Source organism: Pristis pectinata, chromosome 15, assembly GCF_009764475.1.
Source record: "Pristis pectinata isolate sPriPec2 chromosome 15, sPriPec2.1.pri, whole genome shotgun sequence".
In the NCBI taxonomy this organism is placed as follows: Eukaryota; Metazoa; Chordata; class Chondrichthyes; order Rhinopristiformes; family Pristidae; genus Pristis; species Pristis pectinata.
In genome coordinates this window covers 14,291,736-14,304,817 of record NC_067419.1, presented here as the reverse complement: position 1 = coordinate 14,304,817, position 13,082 = coordinate 14,291,736, and the positions used below count along the sequence as shown (strand labels likewise).

General features: G+C 40.5%; 2 protein-coding genes across 7 annotated transcripts in view; one reads left to right on the top strand and one right to left on the bottom strand.

The window, feature by feature from the left end:
- ptprz1a (protein tyrosine phosphatase receptor type Z1a) overlaps window positions 1-4,476 on the top strand; it is a 206,266-nt gene extending 201,790 nt beyond the window's left edge. For all 4 annotated transcript variants that reach the window (XM_052030166.1, XM_052030164.1, XM_052030165.1 and 1 more), the window contains 3 exons: window positions 1,787-1,929; window positions 2,379-2,514; window positions 3,414-4,476. In XM_052030166.1, the coding sequence (XP_051886126.1) occupies window positions 1,787-1,929; window positions 2,379-2,514; window positions 3,414-3,560 (426 nt within the window). In that variant the 3' untranslated portion in view covers window positions 3,561-4,476. The remainder of the gene's footprint in view (window positions 1-1,786; window positions 1,930-2,378; window positions 2,515-3,413) is intronic.
- Window positions 4,477-11,616: 7,140 nt separating this feature from the next.
- The window catches only part of aass (aminoadipate-semialdehyde synthase), a 61,643-nt gene continuing 60,177 nt past the window's right edge, over window positions 11,617-13,082 (bottom strand). For 2 of the 3 annotated variants that reach the window (XM_052030477.1, XM_052030476.1), the window contains one exon: window positions 11,617-12,178. In XM_052030477.1, the coding sequence (XP_051886437.1) occupies window positions 12,063-12,178 (116 nt within the window). In that variant the 3' untranslated portion in view covers window positions 11,617-12,062. The remainder of the gene's footprint in view (window positions 12,179-13,082) is intronic. The other variant, XM_052030475.1, reaches the window with a different exon arrangement.

Below are 13,082 nucleotides of genomic sequence, written 5' to 3'. Positions count from 1 at the left end.
CAATCTGTGACTGATCTCTCTCACTGCAGCTCCTGTGAACATCACTCCTGCCATTCCCCCAACTATTTTCTTATGTCCCACTTGAGCAATTTACAGATCATTCTATATGTCTTGTTCCAACCCTCCTCCCTCCTGTTCAGTTTGTTCTGAAGTGCCATTCACCTGTTAATCCTTTTCAATTGTAAGGATTTATATCTGAAATGTCAGTTGATTTGTGCTTTCTCAACAATGCCGCGTGACTTACTGAGGCAGTCTGCATATGCTGTTGCTTAATGTGGTTTCTGATACCTGTAGGTGATGGAGAACTTAAGGCTGAATAACAACATCAAGCTGGATGATAGAATCTGTGACAGTATCTTTATCAGTTACTCTTTGCATCTATGCTATGCTTTATTCTATAGCAGGCTATCATTTGGAAAAGTTTGAGTTAAATGCCTAATGTAGGATATTTCCGATTTGGAAAGGTTGACAATCATGTGTAACATAATTCCTTTAAAGTGCCTGAGACTGTGTGACTCACCACTTTGAAAGTAATTGTTGGCAAGATGCCAGACACTTGCTTGTACACTCTATGCCAGCAGCAATTCAATGTTCACAGGTGAAAAAGCAGCAGACAAATTTAGTGGAGGAAGAAATGGAAAACAACCATTTTAGTTCAGAATGGCTTTGACCAGATGGGATTTCATATCATTTACCATCAGCATCACTTTCTTTCATTGTCCGGTTAGATTTGCAGTTACTTGTGGTCACTTCCATTACTGGCCAACATGCATTTGCTTCTCTGGATTCCTTCCACCAACCCCTTACCTAAAGCATTGAGACATGAACAGTAGAATACAAGATTTCTTTCATTCACATCCCTTGAATCATATTAGACCAAAATAAATATTTATTTTGATCTAATATTTGCTCCAGAATTCATTTTCTATAAGTTAGAAGCAGTGCATTATTTGGTTGATTCATGTAGGTTTTGTTATGTATGATGTGCTCTAATTTAAATTGTGATACATGAGCCAGTATCAATTTAATCTCTCATGTTTAGTTTCAAACAATGTTGGAAATCAATCAGTTTTGTACTTAATACTGTGCAAAGAGCATAAAAATAGAACCATGAAGCTTATGTGCATCATCTGAAAGTGGCCTATAGGTTTTCATAACTTCACTATTGACAGCCACAAGTGCAGCTGCCCAGATTTTAAACTCTGAAATTAGCTCTCTAAATCTCCCCATCTCTCTCCCGTTAACCCTGCCTCTGTGACCAAGGATTTTCGCAGATATCCTATTAAACCTTCTTGTGGCTCAGCATTAAATTTTATCCATGGATGATCCTGAGAAACAGCTAGAGCTATCTTGCTATGTAACTGTTCTATATAAGTACAGGGTGAGGTAATTGGAAATGTTGAAGAGGCCAATCCCTAAAGTTTACTGGGAGAGCATTTTCTGGAAGAATACCCAGAATGCCAAAATAAAACTATTCCCCTTCATTTTTTTTTCCTTACAAGAGTGTTGCAGATGACATTTACAGAATACTTCATCAGTGCTTAAAAAGATTCCCAGACATGTTGGCTAATTACATTAAATTTCACAATCTAGAAATTAAACCCTTGGGCTTTGTTGAGTTTGGGTAGTACACAATCAACTGTGTAAAATATCTGTCAATGGGCAACTTTAAGGAGGCACCAAAAAACTCTAATAATTCATTTCATTATACAAGTAATACACTTTCTATCATGGAATAACAGCTGCAGTAATTGCAATATTTATTTTTTAATTACTTCTGCTGCAGGATGATTATGTACTTGAAGTGAGACACTACCAGTCTCCAAAGTGGCCAAATCCAGATGGTCCAATAAGAAAAACCTTTGAGCTCCTCAACTTGATACGGGAAGCTGCTGCTACTAGAGATGGGCCAATAATTGTTCATGATGAGTAAGTTCCCCTTCCTAATTTTAAACCACTTGTACAAGTTGCATTTCTTCATGAAAAGATTTCCTTAGAAATGGAAAATGTCATGTTTTCCCTCTTGTTGGAGTGCCAGAGATGAGAATAGACACAGACTGTGTGGCTTTGCTTCCTGGAGATGTGCATGATTTAGAGAGACTTCAATACATTCTGCTAAACGTGGGACTTCCTTTCTTGAGTCAAGCCTAGCAATAGTTTTCCAATTTCAGAATCATTAAACTCATGACACACTGACTGGGACTTCTTTGTTGAGCTGAGGGAAGGACAAACCTGTTGCATTTTTTTTAATGATCATTAACTTTGCTGAGACTGCAGTTGCATTGTAGCAGATATTAAGATTATTTTTTGAAAAGAGTGGTGAACATGTGTAGATACTGAAATAAAAAAAATGAAACGTATTTTCTTCAATTCTACAGGCATGGTGGGATAACTGCTGGTACCTTCTGTGCATTGACTAAACTGATGCATCAGCTGGAGAGTGAAAACTCAGTGGATGTTTATCAAGTGGCTAAAATGATTAACTTAATGAGGCCTGGCATATTCACTGACATCGTAAGTCATTAAGTGCAACTTTGTAAACACAATGCTTTACTGCTTTTATCAAAACCTATTTAACTCTGACAGGGAAAATGAAGGCAGCGGGACATTTTCTAGTCCTTAAAGCTGATGGATGTAAGGTGGCTGCGATTAGACAGTAGGATCAACCGTTCTGCACTGAATTCTGTAGCAATCTCCTTTGTAAAACCGAAACTACAGATAGGAAGGAAGGGCTGGTTCGCTGAGTTCCTGCGGGGAGCAGTAAACTAAACTTGCGTTCTGGAATCAGTGAAAAAATACCAATGGTGTTTCACAGGCAGTTTATAGAAAAGTATACCAAGAAGCATTAAAATACTTTCAGTAAGTGATCATATAAGAACTGTATCAATAAGGACAGCAGAGTGGTACAGTAGTTAGTGCTGCTACCTCACAGCTGTAGGCATACTGGTTCAATCCCAACCTTAAGTTGCTATCTGCATATTCTCCCTGTAAATATGTGGGTAGGTTAATTAGCTACAGTAAAACTACCTCTAGTATAGGTATTTTACAAATAAAAAGAATCAAAGGAGAGTTTAATGAGCATGCAAGAGGAAACAAGTTACAGGGGAACAAGGAATGGGACTAATAGGATTGCTCTGCTGGCAGCCATTATGGACCCAATGGCCTTTGTGCCATAAAATAATAACCAGACATATGTGGACTATTTTTGCTATGTCTACCAGGGAATTTAAAGACATGATGTTTTGTTTAATGCATCATCAACAATTTGAGAGCAAACGGATGTCGGAGGGCAGATCTCATGTCATTTTGGAGAAAAGACTCCACATTGTTGTTCTTTGCTTATCTGGTTAAATGATGGTAAATTTAATTTTGAGTGTGCCACAAGAAGAATGGGATCTTTTATCTCCTTGCAGGATCAGTATCAATTTTTATACAAAGCTATACTCAGCCTGGTCAACTCAAGGGAAGATGAAAACACTGCAACTACACTGGAAACCAATGGCCTTGCCCTGTCTGCTGATGACTACAATGGAGCAGAAAGCATGGAGTCTCTGGTGTAACAATAAAATGGATGTTTTTACCAACACAGAATCCCATTTAAGATCTTGTTAACTATACAGGTATCTATTGTGGAATCCTAATATCCATTTTATGTCACCATTGGAAGGTGACTTGTGGATGACATCATATATAAAAAAAATTCTTAGCCGAAATTGTGGAGTATGTGAATTGCGTCATTCTGGCCTGACTGGTGTTCGCTGTAGTTGCATATTCAGCATGTTCAGTGTCAAGTTTCATGGGTCTGCTTCCAGTTTGTACCAGAATTAGAAAAGGGGCTGGGGGGTGGGGAAAGGGTGACATTCATTCCTGCAGAGGTTTTGATAGCGACCACACTATCAATGGTTCCTAAATTGCAACTGCCCAAGACTTACCTTCTTTCTATTTTCCATGATGTCAACAACTTTACAAGGCCAACATTCAGCAGCGCCCAATCCGGCAAGCTAGATAATGCACAGAAAGAGGAAGGGTTAGTGTTGATTAAGTCTGGATACGTGGACATTGCTTTATTAAAGAGAGAAAATTAATCTTCTAATACATAGTGTAAATAGTAGAACAATGAACCCATCCATGGACCAAATTTCTATTTATAATTCTAGATTTTTATATTTTACTACAGAGTCTTTTCTAGTCTTTTTTTGATGTTCTGACTACATTGTTGTTGTAGCTGGCATTTTATTAATGTTTAAAATATGTCTAATTCAGCTGTGATTCTAAAATCTCATGTCAGGTGTTTATTAATGACCTATGTGATGTAATTTTTACAAATAACAGCATGCAATTTTAACACTATTTGTGCAACAGGAACAGTAGCTCTTTAAGACTTCACAGAGGGAAGACCCAGATGATGTGTGATTTTGTTGCAACTGATGTTTTTACATTTGTGGCTACTGTGGAAGAATTAAAATATAAGGTTTATCAGCTGGTTATCAGTGGCTGTCATTATTGGGACTGTGCCAATAACACTTTGTAGAGCACATCTGTCAGCATTCAGGAGAATAATGTTAGTCCTTGCAGAGGTATCATAGCATACTTCCTATCCTTTCAAAGACACCTGTCTAATGCTGTATTCAATCTTACTGACTCACCAGTCAAAGAGAGAATCTGGAGGCAGAGCAGCCATGTACTTTGGAAGAAGGTATGATCCATTTCTCAGGTTAAGAACTTCTCCGAAGCCCTGATGTACCCCACTGCTGTGCATCAGAATGAGCTACCAATAAGGAATTCATTGCAACAAACGCCATACTGTTGATATATTCTCAGTAGGATATCAAAGCTACAGTGCTATAGCTGACAAACAACATGGAGATTCAAAGTAAAAAGGATGCTTATGTTAAAAGAGAACTTGAAGGTAATAGGAGAACAGATTGGTGACATACATTAAAGGCAACACCAAAGACTTTTGAACACAAATAATAAAAGATCATTCAGAGAAAGAATTTTTTTTTGGAGAATGAAGCTGCTACCATGTGTGGGAGTAAGAGGATACATGGTGACATTAGAATGGTTAGTAATCCTCAAATGTACCCAGCCTGGATGGATTACATAGTAGACTGCTGAAGGAAGGGTAGAAATTGCAAGGACTCAGCGTCTTCAAGGAAGAGGGAAAAAATAGTCTGAGACTATTAATTGCGATTTAGGAAAATATAGGCTAACATAATAATCAACATGGATTTGCTGAGGCACACTGTATAGAAAGACTCATTGAAGATTGTATCTTTGTTATTGTCTTTGTATGACAAAATACCACATGATGGACATTAGCAAAATTATAATTCATTGAATTAAAGAGATGGTGGCAATGGAGGTACAGAAGTGGAGAAAGGCCATTTTTCACACTAGAAGGTTTACCAGCAATTCACTATTCAGACAACTGCTCTCTAAATGTATTCTCATAACAGGACATAATGGAAGACTTTTTCCAGCTCTAGCTACAGAGTAATAAACAATGAAGATGATAGTTACAGTCAAGAGGACATGGACTTGAGACAGACAAGTACATAGTAGATGACACAAAGAGGTGTGCAGTTTCCAGTCAGAATAAGCAATATGAACTAATTAGCACAATTTTAAAAGGAGGAAGTGAGAGTCCTTGCAGTTGATGTACACACAGTTTTGGACGAGTCTGAACAGATTAAGAACTGTAGTGCAAATATATTTGTAAAACTATAAAATATGATTAGGCCTCAGCTTGAGTATCACACACAAGGATGTCATGGTTCAGAGAGGGAACACAGAAGGGATTGACTGAAATAGTCGCACAAATGAGGAACTCCAGTTCTGTGGAGAAATTGCAAAACCAGGGTGACAGTGGATGGGGCTGAGAAGGCCAAGGTGAAATTTGATATATGTGATACAAATTCACAAATGGATTTTGATGTCATAAGTAAGGAGGAAACTGTTTTAAATCAGCAGAGGGGTTGGTGACCAGAGGATATAGCTTTGAGATGACTGACAAAATGTGGAGGTGTTATGTGGGGGGGGCGGTGGAATAAATTACACACAGTTTGTTACTATCTGCAGTGTACTGGCTAAAAGAGCAGTGGAAACACATTCAGTAACATCATTCTAGAAGGAAATGGAGACACACATGACAGGGAAGTTTTTAAATGATCTTAAAGGAATTTTGGGCCAACTGGATTCCAAATGTGCTTTCTAATTGCAACTTCATTAGCTTAATTAGTTTGGCACAACATCACGGGCTGAAGGGCCTGTTCCTGAGCTGTACTCAGAAAATGATGCAATTCATGTCCACATGCAGCAAAAACCTACACAACATTCAGGTATGGGCTGTTAAGTGACAAGTGATATTCAAGTCACAAAAGTGCCAGACAATAATCAACTCCAATAAAGGGAGAGACTAACTGCCTCCCCTTGACATCGAGTACCATTACCATCGTCAAGTGTCCCACCATCCATAACCTGAGGGCTACTGTTGACCAGGAACTCAACTGGAGCAGCAACATTAATTCCATACTACGTGCAAGGTCAGAGGCTGGATATCCTGCAGCCAGTGACTTACCTCCTGACACCCTAAAGTCTTATAAGGCACAATTAAAGAGCGTGATGGAATACTCTCCACTTGCCTGGATGAGTGCAGCTGCAACAGCATGACCCAGGACAAAGCAGCCCACGAATGGCACCCCATCCACCATCTTAAACATTCATTCATTCCACCATCCACACACAGGCTGCAGTGTGCACCATCTCCGAAATGTACTGCCATTGCTCGCCTACTCAAACACACAAACTCTACTGCAACAGGTACTGGGAACACCACCACCTGCACGTTCCCCTCAAAATCATGCACCATCCCGACTTAGAAAGCTTTCACTGTTCCTTCATTGTCACCGGATCTAAATCCTGAAACTCCCTCCCCAACAGCACAACAGGAATCCCTTAGCAGAAGGGCTGCAGCAGTTCAAGGAGGCCAGATCATTAGAACTTTCTCAAAAAAAAGGTTTTAAAAAAAGTACATTCTGTTGCTGCCTCTACCTTGTCCTGGATTTGGTGTTGGAACTGCTCGTCTTTCACCTCGCTCATTTTCATCTGTGCTGGCATGCAGAAGATTTCAAAGCGCTGTGCATAAGGGAGTTGCAAGCCACGTTAAAAAAATAAAATTACTTTAACAGGCAATGAGAAGAATTGTTAATGTTATGTGCCTGCACAAACATTGAAACTATGCAAGTAAAACATCTAAAGCCCCCCCTCAATGAGTCCAACAGGAAATGGAGCCTCCTTTGTGGAAATTCCATACATGATGTATCGCAGCATGAAAGCCCGCGAGTTGTGGAAGGTATTAGTTTAATTCTGGGCCGCAACATTGAAGTGGCATCATAACTTTGCAATGTTCTAGCCGGACAGGTGGTTGGAAATGGAAGCAGGCCAACAACGAAGGTCTCTCAATTTTGTGATCAACTTTGGTGCTTATTCCAACTTATGTTTATTATCAGCTGTTCAAGGGAAGTTTCGAAACAACTTTGTCCCTCACAAAAACGCTACTGGATATTTAAAGGCCCAAAATTTGCAATCGTTGTCAAAGCAATGGCTCTTGCTACTATCTTTGGAAAAATTTCTTCAGCAAAATTTACCCATCTCTTTGACATGAATTTGATCTATTCCAATGCCATTTTGTTTGAGGTGCCATTCAAAGTGAGCTGGGACCCAGCTACCGTGATGTAAAGCTGACAAATAGCTCGTCACTTTATAGGAATTCCCATTGATAGCAAACCAGGAATGAAATGAGATGTTCTTAAAATAATAATATTTAAAACATTTAATAGAGCAACAGTTAAAGACTGGGACATGAAAAAGATTAAAGCAGCAACTAAAATATAACAAACTTTAATTTTATTTTAGAATCCACTATTACCCTCACAAATCTATTAAATTCTAAAGTATTGCTTTGGTGCCAGACAGTTTGCTGTGTAATATTTAGGGTCACAGCACAATAACATGGTGCACATTTAGCCTGTGGGTTGGATCTGTCCAGCCCACCCACATTCACCACTCCGCACTCCCCTGCTATCCCACAAGGTCCACTTCTGTCGCACCTGACTTTCCGTCTGCCACACCAGCTGCCAAAATCCGAGGAAGGTTTGCTGCTGCCCACTCTCCAAGGCCTCAGTGCTCCTGGTGTTGATTTCTCAACGGTGATTGGTCGTAGAATTGTATTTTACTTGAATGGTCCAATCAGCAGGACGCTCCAGTCCTGTGACTCTGTGGGGCACAGCACATGGTCCTACAGATAAATGAGCAGAGGGAAGTACAAGTGCTTTCCAAGAGAACATGGGAGATCATTGGCCAAGAGTTGGAAAATTGCAGGGAGGGGGTGACCAATGAGATTTGAGATTTATATCCGTGCCCTTAACATGACTAAAAAAGTTGTTGAAGTGTCTTCTCACCAGTGGCTCCCAGAACCAGGTTGGACCACAACTCTAGCCCATCCTGCACAGAAAATTATAGACCTCAAACAACAAACTGCCAGATTTTCAGGATCTTTTTGTAATAGGGCTAGTTTGTAAATGTCTGTGAATTTAAGCCATTTTATCCTTGATTCGGTTGGAGAAGGCTGCACAGCAAATGCTCCTGGCAAAGGCTGAATTATTGCTGACAGCAGCTTTAGGTTTTCCATGTTAAACTGGCATGAACTGGCAATTGATATCAGAGTGGTGATAATTATGCCATTGAAAAAAAACAGGCCAATGATTTAACAAGTTTGGTTTAAAGATGAACCAAATCCCAACATTTAAGAAAGCAATAAATAATTGAATCTTGAAACTGGACTAATCACACAAAAATATGATTTTACCCGAGTTAATCATGCTATCAATCATTTCCCAGTGAAACTGCTCTCATCACTAAATTGAACTGAGAACATCCCTGTGCTATTATTTCCCTTTTGCGTGTCTGATGCTTTTTCCAGAATTAGATGTGCAACTAATGGCATCATTGTTTGCTCGACACCCATTTCTGTCCTTATCAATGCAAATTGGCTGCTTTTGGGAGCACAATGATAATTTATTGCTTCTCCTGTAATTTAAAAGGACATTCTGTGACACTGGGATGCATGAGTGGGACTGATTAGAAGGTGTTACAGCAGCCTGCAACATTCAGTGTGTGTGCTTAAATTAACATGGAGCTCTTCTCCAGCAGGGGTACCTCAGTGATGCTGCTGCTGCTGGTAGCACTCATTACTTAGGGCCATTCAGAAAGGGTTGGGGACATCACCGCAGGAGACAAAAACATAGCCAGTGTTCAGAGACACAAAAAATCCTACCTGAATCTTCCAGATGAATGATGTGTTCACAGGCTCAACTTTTGCAAGGCAGTAATCACTGATGTATAGGACCTTGGCCACATTCTTGTGCCTGAATGTCTCTCTCTGCAGAGGTGAAGATTAAGTCGACTCTCAACATCACCACAGGAACCCTCCAAGTTGCCACAGCAAAGCCCTGAAGTGTCTCAATTTTCTGCTCACCACAGTATCACTCAGGCAGGCACTCTATTCGCAGAAGGAGTTATAGATTTCAGTGAGAACGGGTAGCATCTCGGGCACTGAAGTTTGCCTGGCATCCAGCCATTGATTTCCAGTAACAGCGTGGACGCATTCCTCAGTGTAAAGGTTTCCACCCCTCAATGTTCAGCTGGTTGTGGATCCACATCAACACCGCACTTCTAGGGAGCAGCACGACACCCTCAACTTCAGGGAGACCAAACTGCTGGACTTTTCCAGCCAGTGCCACCTGGAGGGAGAGATCCTGGGGAACAAGGCCAAACTCTCTTCAAGGGCTCTTCTCACCAGTTCACATTCCTAGCACAGTGGTTGAGCACCAAAACAGCAAGAGCCACACAAAAACATGGTGGAAAATACTTCTCGTCTTCTGGAAATAAACCCATATCAGTCTGCGCTCCTGCAGTACACTCCTAGCAGGTGCAGAGATGTCAGTGTGTACAGCACACTGCACAAGCTCGCAATCCAAAGCCAGCAACTAGACTGTAGAAAGAGCTGCAAGGAAACCCAGAGCTGGAGAGCCCTGAGGCAGAGGTTGGAGAGCAGTGTGGGCAGGAGGATGAGGAGGGCTACCAGGGAAAGAGCCAGCAAAACACCATCTCAAAGCAGAGGGAAGGTATGCAACGACTCCATGGGCAACAGGAGTCTCCCTAATAAAAACACTTCTCATATAGTCAGAGACCTTCTCCACAGTCCAATCTTTAGCAGCAATACAGTTCACCAATAATCATCCCAGAGAGTCCATCTTACATAATCCCTCGCATTCTCCTTTGAAAGGCTACATGCACTGAATCGTAACATCAGTGAATGAATCCCCGATCCAATCATTAAAATGGCTTGCTACAACTCCTTATAGTGGTGTGCTGCTCAGCCTGACAGATCAAGGAAACAAAATGGATTTCTGCATTGCTCAGTTGAGTTGTGTTTCTCACACGTGGAGGAGACAGCTGGAGCCACCTCCTGCAAGACTCTCGTGATGGTCCTGACTGGTCCCCTCGGCAAACAGCACCTCTCTCCTGGGATGCACGTCTCTGGTGAGGACTCTCAAAGTCCCTTTAAATGAACATGGGAGGTCTCTACTCTCCATGACAGTCCCAGTGTGTGTGTTGGTAGTATCTGGTGATGATGGGGAGTGTACCTTTAAGGGCCATTACCCTCCTCCCATTGTTGAGCAGCAAATTGTCAGAAGCAGCCATCAGAACCCTTTTAGTGCAGAATTTTAGGTACGATTCAGCCTAATGCTGTTTCTAATATCCTACTGGCCAACTTCATGGTTCTTGCATGGGCTTAGTGCCAACCACAGCATACGTTTAGCCCAACAAAAAAAAAAGGATGAAATCCAATTTCTCACCATAGGACTAGAGCTTTTCAGGTGTTAGTAGGAGGGAAGCCCAGAGAAACAGCTGTGTTCACCCACCAGCACCAATAGCTTCATGTGTTCTGGTATTAGTGAGTCATAAAGCTTGAAAAAGTCTAGTCTGTGCCAACCATCAAGCACCCATTTACACTAATCCTCCACTGATCTTTTTTTTAGAAACATTCCTACATTCCTATCATTTGGATCAGGACTTATGGATCCTGCAACTTATGGCTTCCATTTAAATGGGGTCTTCCTGGCTTCAAAACGACTCGAGCCAGAGCTAGACAGAAGTCCGAGTCTTAGGGTCACACAGCACAGAAACAGGCACTTCTACCCACCAAGTCATGCCAACTATTAAGCACCCATTTTACACTAATCCTACAACAATCTCTTTATTATTATTCTCCCCACATTACCATCACCTCCTCCCCCCTCTACAAAGTAGGGGCATTTTACAGTGGCCAATTAACCTACCAACCCACGTGTCTTTGGGATGTGGGAGGAAACCAGAGCACAGTCACTGGATTGAACCTGGGTCACTGGATCTGTGATTTAATGGCAGGAGGTTAAGAAAACTCCCACAGAAATTCTGCCATTGGCAGATGATCCAACCCAGGAAAATCCCAAGGAATTGGGTTAACTCTGGTGGAGGACCACAATGGGTCTCCTCCTGGACACAATAGGTATAATTGTGTGACTGTACAATTTGCTGCTCTATGACTGTGGCCAGAAAACCACACACAACAGCATTACCAGTGAACTGTAACTTACAGTGAAACTGCAGTTTAATGGGGAATACGTTCACAGAGCACAAAACCGGATTGGCGGCAGAACACCTTTTACAAAAGGCATCTCAGATTATTACCAAGTAAATTATTGCATTTTACAATCCTCATCAATGATTAAGGTTCAATCATTCATTATCACATTCTTCAATTAACTGATGAACTAGCATTATGAACTTGTAGAAAATACCTTTAAATTAATGGCCTCAACCAGAAAGGTCAGCAGCAACTACATTTCAGAACAGTTACCTGGAATTTACAGTTAAAAAGATTACAAGTGTGTCTGAAGAATAAAACCTGTGGGAAACAAAATACTTCTGTATTATTTCCCAGTCATAAAGTTCTTTCATGTAAAGGTGGTGCTTGAAGTGGTTACAATTCCCTCGGCCTTGATACGATCTAGGACTGGTTGATAGATATCTTTGGTCAATGGGCCGAACACTCCTTTAGCAGCAATTTCACCTGTAAACAAGATAATAAAATAAAAATCAACAATATAATGGCATCAGAAAGAGCAAAGTTCCCACGTGTAATGCTTTTGGTTTTGTGGTTGCAGTAAAGTGGAGAGAAAATCTCAAAGCAAGATACTGTTAGACTCAAACATACTTGCACCTCACTTCTAGTTAACCTCAGCCTTAAACAGTCATACTAGTATCACGTACACCAAATGACCATTGCTGTTAGTTCTTAAATTGAACGGATTTGACACGATTATATAATTAGAGCTCAGAATCTGGTCATCTTTACTTTCCTTCACACACACACACCTTACATCACCTAAACCCTATTTGCACAATCTTCTATTCCTTTACTCCTCTTATCCAGTTTCTCCTTACGTGCTACTTGCCTTAATTATTCCACATTCACAGTCTAAATGTTCTCCTGAATTCCTAAATGGATTTATTGTCAATGACTGTTCCATATTTTCTCGAGTCATATTCTACCACAGGTGAAAATATTTTCTCCACAACTACCCAATGCTCCCTTCAGAATTTGATTCGCTTATTGTGTCACCTATCACAGTTTTGGGGGAAAGCAGTCTTGCTTGTTCAACATTTCCTGACAGCGACAAACGGTCTCTTATTTTTAGATAGATAATTCTCATGAAAAATTGCCCAGTTTCCTAAAATAGATGTGTCCAGAATTGAAATTTAGTACATAGTTTGTGAATCATGTGCCTGCCAGCACACTATTAGTCATTGTATTTTCATTGTGTCAGAACACTTTATATGCACAAATAGTTTATTATTAATTTGAATGGACATCATTAATGGCATCTCCATAAGCAAAAAAACATTTCAAAATCCTTCTCAACTAATTAGCAGGATAATCAGGGTTCTGATAACAATAAAGAGTTAATTTAAGC